The 22843-nt window shown below is 39.1% G+C and overlaps 1 protein-coding gene across 2 annotated transcripts in view; it reads right to left on the bottom strand.

Annotated features, from left to right (window-relative positions):
• KDM5B (lysine demethylase 5B) overlaps nt 1-22408 on the bottom strand; it is a 71848-nt gene extending 49440 nt beyond the window's left edge. The window contains exon 1 of one of the 2 annotated variants that reach the window (XM_072648181.1): nt 21968-22408. In XM_072648181.1, coding sequence (XP_072504282.1) covers nt 21968-22183 — 216 coding nt within the window. In that variant the 5' untranslated portion in view covers nt 22184-22408. The remainder of the gene's footprint in view (nt 1-21967) is intronic. The other variant, XM_072648182.1, reaches the window with a different exon arrangement.
• Between the last annotated feature and the right edge of the window lie 435 nt (nt 22409-22843).

Here is a 22843-nt window from a genome sequence, read left to right as displayed (position 1 = left end):
AGCATTCCTGGTAATCAAGAATGAGAGCAACAGACAGCTGTCACTCAGTTTTAAGTTACCCATTACTGCCTGAAAAGCTCCATCCCTAAAAAATTATCTTAGGTGGAGCTCTTGGCAATAGGCTAAGGTAAAAGTACTACTGGCACAGCTTGCTTTGATGACACAGTGCTATGATTTCTGGACAATCATGGGCTTCACAGTAGGGAAGACAGACTCAAACTCTCAAAATTGGAAAATTTGAACTGGAAGAAATAGTTCACTCACATTTATATAAAGAAGTTAACATTTATACAACTTTTCCAGGTTTTTCTTTTGTAATCAATTTGTAAGACGCATGGGCATCTAAAAGAGTTGACGAACATACATTAAGTAAATACTCATGTCCCTAAATGAAGACTTTCATGGTTTTTAAAAAATGTCCACTATATGAAACTGACAGGATTGGTGCATAAATTCTTTCAAGTCATGAGCATGAAAGTCCATCAGACTGATATGGTAGCCTATGCAATCTTCCTATAATTATATTTTAGCTGTTTTCAATATTTTACGTTTAAAATATGTTCAAAATAAAAGTTAGCACTTTATAATCTAAGAGCCCTGCCGTTTTTCTCAATACAAAATATATGTATTCCTTAGGAAGGCAATTAAGTAGGAATCTGAGACTTTAAAATACTCCAGAGAGATTTGAACAATCAAGTAAATATTTCTTTACAGTTGCAACAGCAACTTGCAAATGAAAATGAGAACTATTTGGAGAACAGAAGAAACTCTAAAAATTGTTTTAGAAAATGCTCATTTCTAAAGCAAATAATGTCAAGAAAACTAACTTTGAAAGTGATCCATCCAGGAAACCACATACTTAATTACTTGGGCTAGAATGTGATACCATCATTCAAACCTCTGACACCATCTATACAAGCCAGTGTGGAGGCATAGATAATTTAACAGAACCAAATTAAACAAGTTTAAACCTGACACCTCCATCTTACACACAATACTTTTATAACTTTCTAATTATAGAGATCTGGTCATTATTTTAAGAAATTGATGAGAAAGTATTATCATCTTCTGAAGTGAGAACTCAATGACTCCTTACAGAGAGTCAATTAAAAAAACTAGTGTCAAAAGGAAAATTGTTTTGCCAAGAACTTTTTTAAACTTGAAACTAGTATCTAAACAAATCCAATCAGACATAATGGCAAACTTACTTTTCTGAATGGGATGTCACCTAACTAGAAAGGGATAAAAGACTACCAGCCAACTCTGCAAAGAATATTATTTATTTCTGGTTGCTAAGACAGATTATGCATAGTAAAAGCCATGTTATCAACTCTGATAAGTGTATGTATATGAACAACACGCCGAAAACAGACTTATACTCTTACATTTAAAAAAAATCTTTCCTTACTTTCCCCCTCTCCCCCAAAAAACCGAGATGATTTATGCAGGTAAGTATAAGTACTAGTCCGATTTTACAAATGAGGAAATGAAATCTAAGTTTTTAGTACCGAAGTTGTCAATAGTGGGAGAGCTAGTAATCCAAAGAGCTAAGATTCAAAAGAGATGACTCCCAAGTCCTTTGCTTCTATTACACTAGAGAAAGCCCTCTAAAGAAGGTATCTCCTTATAAATAGTCTTAAGGCTAGTTTTCATTGGATGAATATCAGGATAACAAAGAGAAATTAAAGTAATCAAGTATCCTCTTCTAAACAAAAATATAATGGTATTATCCCATCATAGCAGCTCTGGGACTGTGAAACCTGCAGTGCTGGTGAGAGGCATCCTGGGTCCAGAGTGTTTGCTCCAGAGTTTTCAGAACACTATGAAGGGTTTCTTTCATTTTATTCTTCAGAGCCCATTATTCAGTTAATTCTGCTTTTCTAAATCTGGCACACTGCAAATAATCTGAAAGTTTAATAAGACATGATAAAAGTATGAATGTCACCTTTCAATTTAAAGTCTTTTTTTCTTTTTTTCTATTTATAATTTGTTTTCAACAATCACTTCCATATTTTAAATTTAATCCCCTTCCCTCCCTCCCTAAGATAGCATGCAATCTTACATGGGTTCTACACATAGATTCTTATTAAACACATTTTCACATTAGTCATGTTGCATAGAAGAATTAAAACAAATGACAGGAACCATGAGAAAAACCAAAACAGCACAAGAAAAAAATAGTCTGCTTTGCTCTTTGTTATGATTCCACAGTTCTTTCTCTGGATGGCATTTTGCATCATGATTCCTTTGGAAATGCTTTAGGTCCCTGCATTGCTGTAAAGCGCTAAGTTTGTTTATCAGATATAGTCCTAGAACAGTGTGGCTGTTACCGTGTATAATATTCTCCTGGTTCTGCTCATTTCACACAGCATCAGTTCATGTGAGTACTTTCAGGCCTCTCTGAAGTCTTCCTGTTTGTCATTTTTTATAGCACAATAGTATTCCATTACATTCATATACCACAATTTGCTCATGATCCCCAACTGATGATGAGCATCCCCTCAATTTCCAGGTTTTGGCCACCACAAAAATAGCTGCTATAAATATTTTTGTACACATGGTTCCTTTTTCCATATAATCTCTTTGGGATACAGCCCTAGAAGTGGTATTGCTGGGTCAAAGGGTCATTTTAAAGTCTTAAACATGAAGGAGTCCTCCCCCACACCTGTCCTGTCCAACAAAGCTAACTCTTCATGATGCACTCATATTGAGAGGGAACATCACCTTTTGTCTCCCAGTTGTCAAGCTTATGGTTTCAGTCTCCTGGTTTTCAAAACTGGCACCTTCTGTCAAATTTTGAAAAAATTAGAGTTCTCACCTTTACCATCTCTCCCAATAGATATACTTTCCCTTCCCCAGAATTCATTTCTTGGCAGCAGCAATACAATACTAGCTTCTCCTTCTGTAGATGATGCATACACTTCTACTTCAATAGATTAGCAAGTTTGTACTTCAAAATATTTATATCTGGGGCAGCTAGATTCACTGGTGCAGTAAATAGAGCCCTGAAGTCAGGGGGACCTGAGTTCAAATCCAGCCTTAGAAGCTTGACACTTACTAGTTGTGTGACCTTGGGCAAATCACTTAACCTCAACTGCCCTGCATTCCTCTTTCCAAAGAATGATGATAATAATAATAAAAGATTTAGATCCAATCAAATTTAAAGGAACTGTGCTCTCAAGTTGACACCAGGTCCAGGACTGCTAATAAAATAAGCAATAGGGCGGTGGTGCTGTGTCAATACAATTACTATTACTATTGTATTAAAATGAGTAATGGGGGGAGGGGAGGCCTATTTCCTGATAGCCACCCTTTCACACTAAAAATGCCATTTCCACCTCTATGGTCAGAATCAAGACTTCCTCCTTGCACACCTCAAGTCTCCCTCATCAATGATGCAGTAAAGCAACAGTGAGGTAAAATGCTTATAAATGTGACCCTGACTTTCAAAAAAGGAATTTAAACGACTAACCCATACAATACTGTTCTGTACACGAAAGATTCCAAAATGTTTAACAATAATGAAAAGTGAAGTAAAATGGGGGAAAAAAGCTTACATTTAATTATTGTTTATTAGCACTTCTTCATTTCTTCTGCTCAGTATGTTCTATTTTTGAAAGTGTTTAACATTTTTAAGTTTATGGTACTGAAATTTTGACCAATTCTAACTGGGAAAATTATGTATGGCTAGTAGTACAAAGGTCTCTGTCAAACACAAACACACACATATACTCACTCACACACTTTCTGTCTCTCTCATAGATATACATACATATATACTGTTGACCTGAAAACTTGGTTAGAGAAAAGGCAACAGGCTAAATGCATATATTTTATGATTTAATTAATTAAGCAATTCCCCATAAAGAAAACGGTTACATAGCACTATGGAGCCAGGATCAGAACTGGCTGCTTAGTACAGAAATTGACTGTCTTAAGTACATTTTGCCATGAGAAAGGAATTCTCTTATATAAACACATTGTAAACAAAGTGGCGTCGTTTTATGATCCCAAGCTATGGGCATCTTCATTCTGTAGCATATCTCTGTGATTTAAGATAAGGAAAAGGTCCCATCACCCAGATGACAGATATCCTGTCCTAAACAGGCCTTAACAGAGTTTGACAAAAGCTGAAGTTACAACCCCAGGTATCTGTGTTTTCCTCTAAACAAAGGAGACTATTAGGTCCAGACTCTTCTTAATTCAAACTTTGGCCCTTATTAAAGTCTAAAATTTATATTAAATATTAACAATACACATATATTTATATAAGTACTAAAATGTAATAAGTTTTTAACAAGTACTAAAAACTTCATTACAAAGGAAATCTGCTATAACCAACCTGGGCCAACAAACAAAAATGCTTATCTGAAGCATACTTTGTGCACTGACTTAAATATGGATAACTAAATTTTTATTTTTTTAATTTGGGCTTTTAACATAGAACACCCCTCTATAGGCTCCTTAAATTAATATAACTTTCAGAGAAATTAGAAAGAACTAATCTATGAAAATGATCAAGTGACTACCTTATGGTAATTAACCAACATCTTTTAAAATTATATTTCTTTTTACAAATTGTTGTGATTCTATGAAAACAAATTTATAGAAGGCAAATGATATTGTCAGAAATATGTGATAACTCTTTGTTAAAACCTAGGAAAAGCAAGTTTAAAAACTAAATAATAATACCTAGCTAGTGAACAGCAGTTCAGAATGTTTAGTGTGCCCTCTACTGGTTCTATACCAGTTCAGGTAAGTAGAGATAATTAGTTTTGTTAATGGAACATCATTCATTCAGAAGATTCCAAAAGATTCTCTTTTGATAACACAATTTCTATGTTTACTTCAAGTACTGGCCAGTATTCAAAGCCTTTCCAGAGCCAACTTCTTCTATTATTATTAAGTTTATTCACTTTTGTTGTGGTCTTTAAGTCATGTCCAAAATCTTCATGGCGCCACCTGGAGTTTTCTTGGCACAGACACTGTAACTGGTTTGTCATTCCCTTCTCCAGCCCCTTTTTACAGATGAGGAACTGAAGCAAAGAGGGTTAAGTGATTTGCCCAGGGTCACACAGCCAGTTAAGTGTCTGAGGATGGATTTAACTCAGAAAAATGAGTCTTCCTGATTTCTGGCCCAGCACAACATCCACTGAACCACCTAGTTCCTCAATAGAAGTTTATTTATTAGCATCTTCTTTATTCTTCCAAAATAAGAATGTTTTGAGTTATGTGTCTCTCTAAATATTGACCATTTATCTCCTCTTCCATTTCAAGTAGGGTTCTTTCAAGTATTTTTCACTGTTGTTAACAATACTTGATAAACTTTTGGGAGTAATGCCAACTACTTTATAGAAGGCAAAAATTGAAGGTTAATGTAAAGGAAATCAGCTTTCCAAAAATTCTTTCCAACTTGATCCCACCACTAAACTCTGAAAACCAACAACATGGCACACTCTTCTGCCAAACCTGCCCCGTGTTAATGACTTACAATGAAGCATAACTTTCAACACCTGGCCTAATTTTTGGTTACTGAATTTATCTCCTACCTGGATAACACTGTCCACGAAGGGGTCTTTGGACAGAACTTTAAAAGAATTCATGAGGCAAAAAAAAAGTATTGGCCTTTCTGTCAATCAACCTAGCACCTTCAAAAAAAGTCATTTACATGTTATTTAAGTACTAGTTCCAATAAGTTTTTTTATGGCTTCCACACAACTGGAAAATTACTGCCAATTATCAAAAGTGACAATATTAAGGGTTGCACTACCAAATCCTAAATTTAAATAAAGAAGAATAACTTAATCAAACTACTTACTACCCAAACATCCTTGCTCTCTCCTTCCCCTAGCTGCCAAATTTCTAAAAAAGAGGCTTGTTACCTCAACCTCTCCACCCACTCTCTCATTCTTCAATCCCCTGACATAATTTCCATGCTTGCTGAATTGCTGGATCCCAAAACTGTACTGCCCTAATTGCAAAATCATATGACTTTTTCCTCAGTTTTCATTCACACTGATCTTCCTGTAGCATTTCGCATCATTCCATCTCCCAAACTCTCCTTTTCTTAAATTTCTTCCTTAATATTCCTGACACTATTCCCCTTCTTGGTTCTCCCTCATACCTGTAGTATTCCCTTTATGATTCATTACTATCTCATTTGATAATGAAACAAACCGAGGACCTTCAGTTTGGTCTTGAGCTTGTATCCCTGTCTTGGAAATCTCATCTATTCCTATGACTCCTATACAATATAGACAGACTCAATGTATCCTGAGTTCTAGTTATAAATTCCCATTCACCTGCTGGACATCATTTAAATATCCTGTAAGAGGCAGACCTATCTATCTAACCCTATCTTTCCCCAAACCTACTCCTCTTTCCAAATTTCCTATGGTTGTGTTAATGACACAACTATTTTTTACAGACATGAAGGGATAGTTTGTGGAAAAGGTAAAAACGTGATCTATCTAAAAACAGTAGTCTATTTTGGCTAGAACCTAGAATGTCTAAAAGGAAGCAGTGACAAATAGGGCTACAAAGGTAGTAGCTTAAAGAGTGAGACTGTGTACGTAAGAAACAGCAGTCAGTAACATCTACTGTTTGATAAATCCAAAGACTCCAGCTTCTGGGATAAGAACTCACTATTTCACAAAAACTGCTGGGAAAACTAAAAAACTGTATGGCAAAAACTGGGCATAGACCAGTATCTTACACAGTATTTAAAAAGGATACACGATTTAGATATTTAAGTTCATACTACAAGCCAATTGAGAGAGCAAGGAATAGTTTACCTGTCAGATTTATGAAGACTGCAAGAATTTATGACCAAACAAAAGGTTATTACCAAACATTACGAAAAGCAAAATGGATAATTTTGATTACATTAAATTGAAAAGTTTTTGCACAAAGCCAATGCAACCAAGATTAGGAAGGAAGCAAAAAACTGGGAAAGAATTTTTATAACTAGTGTCTCTAATAAGGCTTCATTTCTAAAACAGAGAACTCAGTCAAATATGTAAGAATACAAGTCACTCCCCAAATGATAGTCAAAGGATATGAACAGGCAGTTTTCAGATAAAGAAATTAAAGCTTTCTATAATCATATTAAAAAATGCTCTAAAATCACTGCTGACTAGAGAAATACAAATCAAAACAACTCTGAGGTACCACCTCACACCTATGGGACTGGTTAGTATGACTACTTTGTGAAAAAAAATGAGTCATTCTTTTAGGACCCCTAGAACTGGTGTACCTCAGCTCAAAAAGCATTCTCTATCAGACTGGCTAATATGACAAAACAGGAAAATTACAAATGCTGGAGGATGTAGGAAAATTGGAACACTAATGCATAATAATGCCTCTACCTACTGGTAGAGTTGTGAACAGATCCAACCATTTAAGAGCAATTTGGAACTACGCCCAAAGGGCTATAAAAATATGCATACCTTTGACCCAGCAATACCACTGGGTTGTATCCCAGACATCATAAAAATGGGAAAAGAACCCACATTTACAAAAATATTTATAGCAACTCTTTTTGTGGTGACCAAGAACTGGAAATTGAGGGGATGTCCATCAACTGGGGAATGTCTAACTTGTTTAAAAATAGGATTACACTGCATTTTCTACATATCTAACCTGGCATAACAGATAAATGTTTGTTGAGTGATTTCTGAAAGATTCCAAAAAAATTAACGCTGTCAGCACATATTTTTCAGCAGTACCCAAAACTACCTGAAGAATTAAACCAAGAAAAATTCCCAAAGAGATCATAAAAATGGGAAAAGGACCCACATGTACAAAAACATTTATAGCAGCTCTTTTTGTAAAAGCCAAGAACTGGAAATTAAGGGGATATCCACCATTTGGGAAATGGCTAAACAAATGGGGGTATATGAATATAATGGAATACTATTGTGTTTTAAGAACTGATGAGTAGGTAGAGTTCAGAAAAATCTGGGAAGTCTTTTATCAACTAATACTAAATGAAGTCAGCCAAACGAAGAGAACACTGTACACAGTATTAATTGACTTCTGTCTGCTTAGCAATCCAAGGATCTCCAAAAAACTCATGATGGAAAACACTGTCCACATCCAGAAAAAGAGCTAAGGAGTCCAAATGCAGGTCAAAGCATATTATTTGCTCTTTTGTTTCTTCTTTCTCATGTTTTCTCCCATTGGTTCTAATTCTTCTTTACAAGATGACTAAATGTGAAAATAGGTTTAATTTGAATATATCTATAGAGCCTATATCAAATTATATGCTCTCTTGGGATAGGAGAGATGAGAAGAAAATTTGGAACTCAACATCTTATCAAAGTCAATGAATGTTGAAAACTAAAAATAATTTAAAAAAAAAAAAAAAAGAAATTCAACACCACACCCTTATGTTATTAGTTCTGTAAACACCTGTTCTGTCTATAAGCAGGCGGCTGATAAGACTTTACAGAAATCTAGTCACTTGTTTTAGATATTCCAAATCAGGGCAAGGGCAAAAGGGATTCTGCATTAGTTCAATAAGTGGGATTCAACTGCATGTCAGTTAATGCAACCAGATTAAGAACTACTATGGGAATCCTAGCCTAAGCCTCACAGGCTGAATGAAATTTGCTGAATCATGACTGTATTTGGCATTCTTTTTTTCAAACAAGCAAGTAAGAGCTGTTGAATGGGGGGGGGGGGGGGGGGAGAAAGACATATATTTCTACTAGCCTTCAGAAAGCAACATTAATGGCCACGCATTTACCCTGCATCCATTCCAAAAACAAAACCAACTATTTCACAAATTGTCATGGATGCTTGGAAAAGGACATTAATGCTTCAGGCAAAGTTAAGACTACATAATCTGAGATAGCAACTTTTGGGTTCTATGATTCTATCACTGTTACAAAGATAATCTTTAATATCACAATTGCAAATAGAGATTTAGGGTAATTTACCTACAGTGATAATAAAATAGAAATATGTGTCTAAAGTTCAAACCTGAAATGTCTAAGGAACTAAGAAGTCTATCTAATCACTGACAAATCATCTAATCATTTAACATAGGACAAATATGCCAATTGAGTCCACTCAATACTTTGTAATTTTAGCCAAGGAGTTGTAAGATTAGTACTCCAGACTGAATAAAGAGGTTATGAGATGACAGATTAAAAGATGAATAATAATGGATTTAAGTTTAACTCATCCTAATGACATATTTGAGGTCTGTGTAGTGCTGTATGCCTTTTTCTATACTTTTTAAATACTCTGAAATTCATGCCGGACAGATCTTATTCTCAAATGTTATGATCAACAACTACAAAAAAGAACATACCTGGCTCATAGGATGAACAGTGTCTTGGTTTTTAAAGACTACTATTCAAGATAACAGTATTTCCCAAATTTTAAAATGAGGAAGTGCATGTTGCTCATGTGTAAATGAACTAGGAAATCATTACCATGAAATCCTACATGTATGAAACACTGAAACTCTCAAAGATATAGCCAAATACAAACAGTTCAATAAAAGAGTCCTTTACTTGAGGCTTAAGTCAATAGCTAAGCTAAACTGGAAGCAAATGCCTGGTTATAAATGTCTAATCTACATTAATGCCTCAGTTTCTTCTTACTATTTAATCACTAATGGCTCCAATATTCCAATTTTTAGAATTTTGATCCAAATATGCAAAATACTTCTTCTATCACAAAGAATGAGCAGTGTTTATATACATACACACACACAAACACACAAGGTATATTTCACACATGTTGAAGTAGGGAAAAGGGGAAGGCAAAAAGGAATCATAGTTGCTACTGACCTGAATCCAACTAAGGCAACACCCTCCTCCCCTTCCGCATGTCCATTCATCCCCTCATGTATTCACTGTCCCCCATTAGCCCAAGTAAGTGTCTCAATGAAAAAAATGACCTGGGGACAAGGGAAGGGAGGGATGATAGAAGAGAGGGTAGATTGGTGATAGGGGCAATTAGAATGCTCGGTGTTTTGGGGTGGAGGGAGAGGACAAATGGGGAGAAAATTTGGAACCCAAAATTTTGTGAAAATGAATGTTAAAAGTTAAATAAATTAATTAAAATTTCAAAAAAAAAATTTCAAAAAAAAAAAAAGAAAAGAAAAAAATGACCTTAACTTAAATCCTTCAACAATTCTGAGACAGTACCAGCCTCCAGGTATCAGAGTCAAACTGCATGACAGAAATTATTTCTCAGTGTCACTAGCCAAACGTGTTACAAGATTATTATGTGCAAGGTACTATGTGAGGTGCTGGAGGCATAAAAACAAACAGCTCCTAACCTCAAGGAGATCACCTTTAACTGAGGAAAATATATTGTCTACAGAAAATAATGCACACATGACAGAATAACTGAAAAAAAAAAAAAAAAAGCATCGACAGCACAGACATTCCAGAAAAGCTTCTCATAGAGCCTTGAGCTCACTGAAGAACCACTGAGGTAAGGAAGCAAGTACATTCCAAGGATATGGGAAAACCTGTGCAAAGACAAGGAGGCAAAAGATGGGATAAACAGAAGAAATCCAGTAAGTTGAGTACTTAGGCTAGCATGTAGACTATGTGAAGGGAAGTATCAGTTCTTCTGAAAAAGTTCCAAGTGTTAGTATACTACACAAGCTAACAGGAAGTCAGAGAGGCTTTGAGAGGCATTGTTTCCAAGCACAAGGATAGCCCCTTTGTATTCTGCCCTTGTCACACTTCAATTGGAGTATCATACAGAGTTCTGGGTTTAAGAAGGACACAGATAAGCTAGAGAGCTGTCCAAAGGAGAATGGTGAACAGAGCAAAATGGTGTAGAACACTGTGACTGTGTCACGTCATGAGATCTGACTCCAAGTCAGACTCTTTCCTCTCACTCTGTAACAATCAGTTCTCCATTCACATGGACATCATCACTCTTGTTCAAATACTTAGAACTTCTCACCTGGCCTCCTACTCAAAAGTAAACAATCATTTATTAAGCACCTACCACGACGCCAGGGAGGCCAATCTCCCAAATGGTCCCTCTGCTTGTCTCCTCTGCAAATCCACCTTCCCCACAGCTAAAACATTCCTAAAGTATAGGTCATGGAGTTTCAGTCAGTGACTGGCCCCTTCTTTCCTCAATCTATCTCCGACCTATCTTTCCAGTCTGATTTCACCTTATTCATCCTATACCTGACTTTTCCCCCAGTAGAATCAAAAGTCCCTTGAGTACAGGTACTATTTCCATTATTTCCTGCATCCTCAATACTCAGCAACAAAGTTCTTAATAAATGCTTAACAAATTGAACAAAGTGAACAGGATTTAAAGATCACTCACTTTAACACTCTATGCCAGGCTCTGTGCTAAGGCTGAGGATGAAAGAAAGCTGGGCCTTGAGGAGCTCACAGTCTAATGGGGGAGACAACATACAAACAAGTTATGGACAGAAGCCAGGGAAGAGAAAGAACCTCAGAGGGAAGGTAGTAAGACTCGTGGGGTCTTTTGTCCTCACTTTAGAAGAGAGAAGTTCAAAGAAGAGAACTAACTTGCCTGAAATCCCACTGCTGCATCTAGATAAGAATTAAAATATGAGCCAAAGTCTTTTTACTCAAAGTTCAGGGCTCATCATATTCTGCTTATCAAGTCCACAGGAAGCCGGTGAGATACTGAGGAAAAAAAGGCCTCCTTAATCTCAGAAGAAACTGAAAATGGAGAGGTTCATGTTTACTCAGGTCAACTTTTTGATGGCTGTGCAAAACAGTGTTTAACAGATATTCAAACTGGGTACATGGACAAGAATAGAAAGTGTACTTACTGAGCTGCACTAAGTAGCTCTTCAAGGTATGCAAATTGTAGAACTTTTGTATCAAACATGACCTTGCCTTTTCCTCCAATTTCAAAATGGAGTTAAATATAAACTGAATAAAAGTAAATGAACTACAACTTTCAGGAGTACTGTGTAAGGGATTTTTTCAGGGAGATGTTGAGACTGTTTTCTACAAAGCCTATTCATATTAGGCTACCCATGAATACCTAGTACCCAAGTGGTACCCAAAATCTTTCAGAAGACAAAAAGAACAATCTCTGCCTGCTAAAACACTATAAAGTTTATTTAAAAAACTCTACCTAAACTTATCCTGTTGCTTTCTTCTACTTTCAACTGTTGCCTTTCCCTCAATCCTCTAGTGTGTTCCAGTTATGGAACTTTTTGTGTGTGTGAAGAAGAGAAAATGATTCATTCTTTCAGACCCTAGAACTGCTATACTTCAGCTCAAAAAGCATTCTCCATGACATCACACCTATCAGATTGACTAACATGACATAACAGGAAAATTATAAATGCTGGAGATGTGGGAAAATCGTAACACTAATGCATTGTTGGTGGAGTTGTGAACTGATCCAACCTGCCCAAAGGGCTATAAAAACGTGCATAACAATAGTACTGTGCTATAAGAAATGATGGCAAGACCTCAGAGAGGCCTAGAAGGGCTTACATGAACTGATGCTGAGTGAAAGGAGCAGAGCCAGGAAAGCTCTGTACACCGCAACAACCACAGTATGCAAGGAATTTTTCTGGTAGACTTAGCCCTTCACAGCAATGCAAGGACCTAAAAAAATTCCCAGTGGACTCTTGAGGCAAAATGCCTTCCACATCCAGAGAAAGAACTATGGAATTGAATTGTAGAATGAAGCAGACCATTTTCTCTTGCGCCATGTTTTGTTTTGTTTTCATGGTTTATCCCATTCATTATAATTCTTCTATGCAACATGACTAAGGTGAAAATGTATTTAATAAAAATGTCTGTGTAGAACCTATGTAAGATTGAATGTCTCCTTGGGGGGGAAGAAAGGAAAAAATTTTAAGACATGAAAATGATTGTAGGAAACTGAAAATAAATTAATTTTTTAAAAAATGCATACCCTTTTTTATCCAGCAATACCACTTCTAGGGCTGTATCTCAAAAAGATCATAAAAATGGGAAAAGGACCCACATTTACAAAAATATTTATAACAACTCTTTTTGTGGTGGGCAAGAATTGGAAATTGAGGGGATGCCCATCAAATGGGCTGAACAAATTGTGGTATATGAATATAATGGGGTACTATTGTGATGGACTTCAGAAAAAAAAAAAAAAACTTATATGAACTGATGCAGTGTGAAATGAGCAGAAACAAGAGAACACTGTACAGAGTAACAGCCACATTGTGTGATGACTAACTTTGATAGACATAGCTCTTCTCAGTAATGCCAGGATCTAAGACAACTCCAAAAGACTCATGATGGAGAAAATGCATACTATTTGCTCTATTTTTTTTGTTTTTTCTTTTTTGTGGTTTCTCTCATTCATTCTAATTTTTCTTTACAACTAACATTAAAGTATGTTTAATAAGAATGCATATGCAGAGCCTTAATCAGATTGCAAACCATCCTGGGGAGGGAAGAGAGGAGGAAAAAATTTAAAACTCAAAAGCTTATGGAAGTGAATGCTGAAAACTAAAATTAAATAAATTAAAGAAAAAAGCATTCTCAAACTATCATAAACTTTCAAGAATGCAAAAGGACGTCAATCTTTGGATCTTAATCTCTTCTCTCTCATCACCAATTAATTAATCTAGACAGCAGCCCCAGTTGCTGCTTGATCCTTATTTGCAGATAAAGGAAGCTTGATCCAAAGTAATGCTGGAATTAACAGGAAAAAACAAGACCTTCATATGCTTTTAAAAACCTGGCATTCCCCACTCACCCTAGCCAGTTAAGGCTTCCTCAATTCTTGGAAGTGTAGGTTGTTTTAAACCACTGGTTTATGAAATTAAAATTATGAAACAAACAAAATGTTCCAATACAACAAAAACAATAAGGGCAAGGAATAATATGAAATCAAGTGCCTTCAAGAATCTGTAAACAGTCTAAACAGAGTAGTAGAGAACTGGGTTCAAATCTCAGTTCAGCTACTAAATCCACGTGATGTCAGGTAAGTCATTTAACCTGGTTGGGTATCAGTTAAAATGAGGAAAGCTGAACTAAGATGATCTTAGTTTACTTCCAATTCAGAATTCCATGAATTCAAAATAGAATCTTTGAAGTAGTGAAAAAAATTATCCTTAAAAATTACAAACATTCTGCATATGACATGTCAAGTCTAAAAAGAACTTCTACTAATATTGAAACCTGCAACAAATAAGTCGGTATACCTGTACTTATGCACATTCACGGGGAAGAAAGGAAGGATGGGGAACTCACCAAAACTCAAATGCTGTCCACAGAGCAATAAAGGAATGATGGACATTTCTTTAAAAAGATTCTTTCCAGGTAGATCAAGAAGTATTTCTTTAATCACCTACCACATGCCAGAACTAGGGATACAAAGACAAAAATTAAACAGTCCCTGTCCTCAAGGAGCTCATATTCTTTAGGAGAATAAATAAGTATATACAGTTTACTTTGAGAAGGAGAAGGGGGAAGGAATCAATAAAGGCTTAGGCTTCATGTAGAAGAATGGGGTGTTTGAGCTGAGTCTTTAAAAAAAAAAAACCTCGGAATTTTAAGAGGCAAAAGGGTTATATTTCAGGCATGGAGCACACCCCATGCAAAAACACTACACAAAAGAGATGGACAATTATATGTAATAAAGAAGCCAGTTTAAGATTTGCATGAACTGATGCTGAATTAAGTGAGCAGAACCAGGAAAACACTGTACACAGTAAAACCAACACTGTGCAGTTGATGATCAACTTTGAAAGACTTAGCTCTTCTTGGCAATGCAATGATCTAAGACAATTCCACCAAAAGAATCATGATGAAAAATGCTATCCACATCCAGAGAAAGATCTATGAAGTCTGAATGCAGAGAGAAGCAGACTATCTCATTTTTTGTTTCTTCTTTCTCACTTTTTTTGGTTCTAATTCTTCTTTACAATATGACTAATGTGGAAATATTTTTTAATGATTGTATATGTATAAGCTATATCAGATTGGGAAGAGGGAAGGAAGGTGGGGGAGAAAATTTAAAACTCAAAACCTTATAAAGCTGAATGTTGAAAACTACAAATAAATAAATCTTTTTTAATAAGAAAGAAGGCAGTTTTTGGCTGGACCACTGAGTGTGGAAAAGGGAATGATGTATAATTAAGGTAGGACCAGGTTGTGAAGAGTTTTGAATGCCAAATAGGGGAGTTTATATTTTATCCTAGAGGAAAAAGGGAATCCCTGGAGACTTCTGTTTTGGGAAAGTCAACATATTCTGACTAGGCCATCTTCATTGATAATCCCCCACGGTTAGACTATTCTTCCCTTCTTCACCTCTGACTCTAGCTTTCTTCAAATTTGTGCTGAAGTCCCACTTTGTGCAAGAAACCTTTCCTAATCCTCCCAGTTTTAATGTGTTCATCCTAAAATTACCTCCAATTTGTCTCATATTTTACATGTATATGTGTGTGTGTGCATGTTGTGTGTAGATACAGATATCTTTTTTGTATGGACTTGTTTGCATGCTCCATTAGTCTGGTCTGTAAATTCCTTGAAAGCTGGAACTATTTGTTTCTATTTTGCCCTTATTTGTATCCCTAGCACTTTGTACAGCACCTCATACATAGTAGGCTATTAATAAATGCTTATTTTGATTTGATAGAATGCGCAAGAGAAAGTCTTAAGGCAGGGAGCATTATTAAAGAGGCTACTGAAAGAGTCCAAGAAAGGTGACTAAGGACTCAATTAAGATGGTATAGCCCAGTCAACTAGAAATCTTCTGAGTATTCCACTACTGTTTTTTACCTCCAGCTCTACTTAAATTCTAATCCATAGGTTGCCCTGGACAGTTAGATGTCAAAAAAAAAAAAATACCACTCCCAGGAAACAGAAGCCCAGATAATCCCAAAGATAAAAGAGGATGAGAACAGGAGAGAACAAACATGCCATGCCAATTTTCACAAGGAGAATTTCCCTCAGAGTGACATGCTATCTAAAATAATTAGGTGACAGCAAGACCCAACAACTCTTCTGAACACTCTGACTTTTCACTAAAGAAAAAAAACAATGGACAGTAGCACAAAGGCACTTCCTCCCTATCCCCCATCTAAGTGTTCTTCACCCACTAGACACATATGACTCAAGTCTCAATTCCCAAGTCTTCTCTTTGTACACAATACAGAAGCAGCTAGGTATAGAACACTGGGTCTGGAGTCAGGAATCTGGCCTTAAACCCTTACCAGCTGTGTGACCCTGGGCAAGTTGCTTCACCCTATTTGCCTCAGTTCCTCATCTGTAAAATGAACTGGAGGAGGAAATGGCAAACCACTCCAACATCTCTGCCAAGAAAACCCCAAATGGGGTCACAGAAAAGTCTGACATGACTCAACAACAAGGACAATAGAGAAGCAAAGCCAATTAACCATCAGGCTTTCTTGCATGTAATTACATTTGGCACCAAAAGGCCATTTGCCCACCCCAATACTGCCTTCTTCTGTCCTACCCCTAACATTGCTAGGAAGTAAGTGGAACAAGTCAGATTCCTTTCAAGGGTTCCTTGCTCTAGGTTCCCTTCTACTACACCTCAATGCCTCTAATTTCAAAGGAGAAATTCAAAGAACCAAATCATCTCTTCAAATTTTCCTCCCTCTGCAGAAATGAAGACAACCTATTTTTCTCCAGTCAGGAAATCCACTGTCCAAAAGAAAAAAAAATCTTGGTACCAGTGAATACCATATTAGGCAACTTAGGGACTAAAATGGTGATGTTTCTCGAAAAGAAACTGAACTGCAACTTGGGTGTGAAAGAGATTTTTAAAACCTACATAGATCATTTAGTCAAATCCCTGTTCATTCTTGACTCTAAAGACCCCAATCAATTATTGCTCTCAATCCAGCAACTTAGTTGTACAGAACAAGCTACCAACTTACATGGTTATTATTAGAGAAAGAAAAATTTTAAAAGCTGGAGAAAGGCAAAATTTGAGTCATAGGATGGTAGTCAAACATTAAGCTTCTACTAAATTCAAGACTGCTAGACAGAACCATTCCTTGCCCTCAAGTAGCTTAAAAACTGTAAAATTGTAAATCACAGGATTGAGAAATGTAAGGGACTTGTGAGAACTGTCTAGTTCAATCCTCTAATTCTTATTACAAATAAAGATACTTAAACCTAGAAGGGGTTAAGCAACACTTGTCCAGGGTCAAATAATAGTGTCAAGGCCAGAAGAGGAAGCCAATTTTTTAAATTCAAGTGTCTTCAGAATTTGAGTTTAATTTATCACCTATATGTTTTTCACAGGAGTTTAAAAAATATATTAACCTAGTTTAAGTTAGCATAGGGCCACCACACTCTAGATGGGCTTCCTTTGGGACAGCTTTTTATTTCATCTCCAGGAAACATCTAATCTACTTCCCTGAAAGAAAAACTGCATTCGATTACCATGTTATCATAACCCAAGCAGGTCTACTGGACAAAAAGAATGAACCAGGACCCCATGTCCTATTACTTTATGCAAACATATTCCTACGTTTTCTCATCCAACTCAGAGTGGTTCTGTAGCCAATCTTTTAGATGGCATTTGGTAGGTAGACTACAGGGACCACAATATAAGGAACCCAATTAGCACTTTCATTTTTGTGGCTTTGCCTCTCCCAACATGATTTCTTTTCTGGAGACAATCTTAAAGTGGTCTAATTAAGATAACAATCAAAGGTTGCAAGGTCTGCAAAAAGATCTCATTGTAGGAAATGAGTCAAGTTCAATTTAAAGAAAATAGTAGTTTATAGTAAATACATTTTTGCCCTTTTTAAAAGTTTTATGAGTAGTAAATTTGTGTACTATTAAGTCTGGAAAATTCCAAATTTAATGACCTCAAAAACCATCAATAGAGATGACAGGATTTGAGGAATTAATCAGCCACTCAACTGGAAGTATTCAGCTTCTACCGAACAAAAAGTACTTTAAACCTAATTAAGAAACAAGGAACAAGTGATGTTAAGGGTTAATAATTTTTGTAATTTTTTTTTTTTATCCAATTCAGTAAGTCCTACATTGGTGTCTAAAACAAAAAAGCAATTCAAAAACCCTGGCTTTAATATGGAGGCACTCTATTACATAGGTTTGCAAAGTTACTTCTAGTTATTTGACCAATATGCTGGTTCATATTGTATGTTTTACCAACAAATCATCTAAATACGTGAAGGGAGAAGCTCTTAGGGAGATAAAGTGGATAAATCTTTAACTCCATTCAGTTTATTAATTTCTCATTGTCAATCTTCAGTAATTTACTAACAGTTCCAATGGATGTTATTGTGACTCAAAGGTCGATTATCAGTCAAATTTAGCCAAAAAAATTCAGTGACAATGAAATTCTTTAAAGATAGGTCACTTTTCCCAATCATGAAACATTGCATATACTAGAACAAACGATTGAGGCTCGTGCCTCCAGGCCAAAAAATGCCTGTTTCTCGGCCTAGTTACTTGGGTACAGGAGTATTCCAAGATCTCTTGCCCACTGGTTCTATGTGAAGCTGCAATAAGCATATTCTAAGAGTGACTTCAGTACAAGAACATTCATACAAAGACAGTCAGAAATTGATGGCCAAATACAAAAGATGCTGTGGAAAAGATTTTAAGCCAAGGAACTCAGAAAATTCAGAGGTTAAAAGTACAAAACACCATAAGCCTAGGGGTTGGGCAAAATGCATTCAACTAGGCATTTACTTGAATCAACCTCATGATAAAAGGTCACCAAATTTGGCTTCTCTTCCCCTTGCCCTTCCTTTTAGAAAATTGGGGAGAACAGTCCACATACATGCAAAAAATGCTTTGAAAAGCAAAGTAAAATGTAAGTTAAAGTTCATACAAGTTAAAATGACATATAAAAGTCTATAAAATGGCACTCCACACCCTTTAATGATCCAATCTCACATGTACTTACACATATTTGCTATACACAGCTTAATCAAATTAGGAACACAGGAATCAACACAAGTTTGTGGAAGAATTTTTACATCTTGGATTTTGGGGTGCAAACTTAGATCCTCATAAATTCACTTAGGCTTTTCTCCCTTGCTTCACTGGGAGAAAGGGATAGGGCAGGGTATCATCATGCCAAAAAGTTATGTTCACTAGATAAAGTATCTAGCTATGTAATCAAAATATCCAATTTGAATACAGAAAAGAATTTAAAATATTCCACTGATTGAACTGAATCATCAATAAACCTTGGTATACTAGTAATACTCAAATATGCATTATTTAGTGGTATCCAGCTTATTTAACAGAAAATCTGCAAATACAAAGCAGGATACTGAAAATAAAATTGGATCCCTAGTGTAAGAAAACTAGGGAGGCAACAGATAGACAATTTTCTCTTTTTATAAAACTATGGGAATCTAAGTAATAGACTAAGTTGAAAATAAAGTTGGTTACCTCACACGATGTTGTTAGAATTAAAAGCTAATTTTCTTTTTATAACTTCTACATCTAGATTTGGCATATGTTAAAAATCAATATTAGTTCCAAACAAATCTATGCAACAGCCTATTTTCGTATAAACTTCAGAATCACAACCCAGTGATAAGTGAAAAAACTTTACCACTACAAAGCTCCCAGAAATTCAGCTCAAAGTCTTTCATACCAGAGTTTATGGTAATCAATTATACAATCCTACCAGTTCCTACTGATTTGAGGTACAGAAGTAAAAAAAAAAAAAAAATCATATATATGCTTTTCATTCCACTTTTTTCCTCCCCTCATCCCTCCCAAAAGATATCACATCTTCCCTTTTCAATGTATCTACTTCTTTCCCAAAAGAGCTCAATATTTAGAAATACTGATGTCTACTATAAATAACATTTATCTCCTATTGAAATATGTAACATAGATTTTATTTCCTATTTCAACTATATGAAACCACTTGTTCGCAATTATGCTTTCCTAATGAAACATTTCTTTTTCTAAAACAAAGACAGTTAACATTTCTCAAGAAACCTTTGTTCCAACAAGACCCCTCTTCAAGAATTACAACTTCTGGATGTATTCTCTTCCTGTGGTTAGATTAACAAATTTACAACAAATACCAAGTTTCCATTTGGCACTGGAGTTTATTAAACAAAGAGGGAAGCAAGCCCCCTCAGCATGGAGGTAGGTTCCAAAAGACAGGGTTGGTTTACATTTATAAATAATTTGTGCCTCTTTACACCCTTCCTCAGGCTGTATTCCTCTATACAAAATGGTGGCCATCATGTCTGTCTAACATTAAGGGTAGGAAAAGACAGTAAGATCACATTATTTTGCTAAACTTTTCGTCTACATGGGAGCCAAGTTAGGAAAAGAAGTAGCCAGACTAAACTAAAGCAACCCAATCTTTCGGATTCAGGAACCCTATAAAGACCAGAGAAGAAAGGCAAAAATAAATGGCTTTCCCCCAGCCCTAGCATACCACAATGCCAACATGGAGGACAACACCCAGGAATCCAGCCTCCTCTCCTCTGCCTCTCACCACCAGCCACTCACATATCTGGAGCCCAAAGAACTTGCCCAAGTTAGCAGCTTTCAAACTATTAAAAGAACTGCACAATTTACATTCCCCCTTTCTATTCTAGTTTCTGATAGTAATATAAGAAAACTAAAATAGCAATGAAGCACTGTTTATTTTCTCCTCAGGAATTAAAACAATGACTTCAACAAGATGGTTTTTTTGTGGGCTTTGATGACACTACTCGAGGTTTAAGAGAAAAGTCGCTCCCCTTCAGACACCAGAACCTTTCTCGTTCACTCTGCTTAGCAAAATACAGCCTCCTCTCTGCGCTATTCCCCAACTGAAATGAACTAGAGAGAAACGGAGGGGGAGGGGAGACACAGGGCAGGTATTTCAAACTTGGCCAAGTGCAACTCTTCAGACTGTGGCGGAGGCTTTATTTTGGTTGGGGGGAGGGGGCAGGGATGGGGACGGGTTTTCCAGGGCCGGGACGAAGCCAAGGACCACCATTTCCCACCCTCCCCCCGGTCTAATAAACATCTTTTCAAGGCAGAGTACCAGGCAGAAAGAGGGAGGGGTCACCAAGGGGAGAGGGGAGAGACCCTCCTCTGCTCCAAGACGTCATTACAAAGAGCGGAGCTCGGCTTGGGAAGGGGCTGAGAGGGTGGAGGATGGGGGTCCGAAATAAACAAAACAAAGCCGCTTCTCCCTCATCCTCCAGTTTGGGATCGGCCGAATCGGGGGAGGGCGGGTGGGGGAGGGGAGGGGGCCCTCCTGCACAACCGCAACGGGGGCAGTTGGTCTCCCTCCCCCAACGGTCCCAGCCCCTCCAACCGCCACTCTAGGACAACTTTGTCTCCCCCCCAGCGGGGGGAGGGGTGCGCCCGGCGCTTTCGGGGGCTGCAGGCTTTCTTCGGACGTTGCAGCCGTTAGGCCCCACGGTGGGGTCTCCCACTCCCACAGTCAGGGCGGGGTCCCCCTCAGATTTCGGACCCCCCGTCCCTGGAGTGAGGGGGCTTCTTGGAGGATCCTCCGCTCTGATGTTGCCAGAAACGGGGTCCCTAAAAAATACAAGGGGTGCCCCCGCCCCAGGGGCCAACCCCAAGGAGGGGAGGGTATGGGGGATCACGCCGCCCCCCCACCCAAACACACCCATGTATACACACGCACTCACCCGCGGGCCTGGACCCCTTCCCAGGCCGCGGTGTCCCCGGACCGCCCCGGGCACAGGCGGGGGTGGCGGGGGCCCAGGTGAGGGCCGCCCCGGGACCGCCGCCGCCGCCGCCACACAAAGGACCAGGGGCTCCCGCCGCCATATTGAAAACTTTCCTCCTCGCCCCGACTCCTCAGCAGTGCGCCCCCCGACCCGGGCCGGCCCCGCTGCTCCCACGGCCCCGCACACGCGCGCCCGCAGGCCGGCCGTCGGCCCCACGCTCCCCCTCGGCCCACCCGGGGCTGTCGGCGGGGCCCCGGCGGGTCGCCGCCTCCGCGCAGCCCTCCCGGGCCTGCCCTCGCGCAGCCTCGGGTCACTCACCGGGGGCGGCCGCACCTTGCAGATGCCCGTCTGCTCGGCGATGGGCCGGATCTTGTGGATGAAGGCGAACGGGTCGGCGAACTCCTCCCAGCTCGGCTCGAACACCGGGCACTCGGGCGGAGGCAGGAACTCGCCCAGCGGGCCCGGGCCAGCGGCGACGACGCCGGGAGGCGCCGGGCGGGGGCCCGCCGGGGGCAGCGCCAGGGCCGACTCCATCACCGGCGGGGGCGGCGCGGGGCCGGGGGCAGAGCGCAGCCCAGACGGCAGCGACCGCCTGCGAGCGCGGCCCCTCGAGCAGCAGCAGCAGCAGCGACAGCGACGGCCCCGACGCCGAACCCGGCGAGCAGCAGCAGCAGCAGCGCCTCCGGCTCGGGCAAGGCTGCCTCCGACGCCGCCGACGACTACGACGCCGCCGCCGCTGCCGCTGCCGTCGTCGCCGGTTCTGCCCCTAACCGCCGTGCGCTTCCGCCGCCACGGAGAGAGAGAAAGGAGTCCCGCGGCATCCCCACCTCCCCCAATGAGCGGGGCGACCCCGCCTCCTTCCGTCCCCAGAGGGGCGGGGCCACGGAAGGATGGAGTGGGTGGCTGCTGCTGGGGGCCGCGGCTGTCATCCCGCCGCTGGGGTTGCGTCCACTTGAGGGGGTGGGAAGGAGGAGGAGGGGACCGGATGACTGGGGGACCCATCCCCTCTTTCTGCGGGAAGCAGACAAGGCCCCCTCGGGATCTGGCGGCTCCCTGGGGCCTCCTCAGGGTGGCTGGTCCGGATGGACCTTGGGGTAGGGAGAAGATGTGGGGAGAAGCCGCTTCCCACGGCGGGGTGACTGGTCCTTAAGCTGGACTGAGGTGGCTCTTGGAGGTTTACCAGGCGCTTTACTG

This window comes from Notamacropus eugenii, chromosome 2, assembly GCF_028372415.1.
Source record: "Notamacropus eugenii isolate mMacEug1 chromosome 2, mMacEug1.pri_v2, whole genome shotgun sequence".
Lineage (NCBI taxonomy): Eukaryota > Metazoa > Chordata > Mammalia > Diprotodontia > Macropodidae > Notamacropus > Notamacropus eugenii.
Note: the sequence above shows the minus strand (reverse complement) of the source record. Positions and strands in the feature narration are given on the sequence as shown.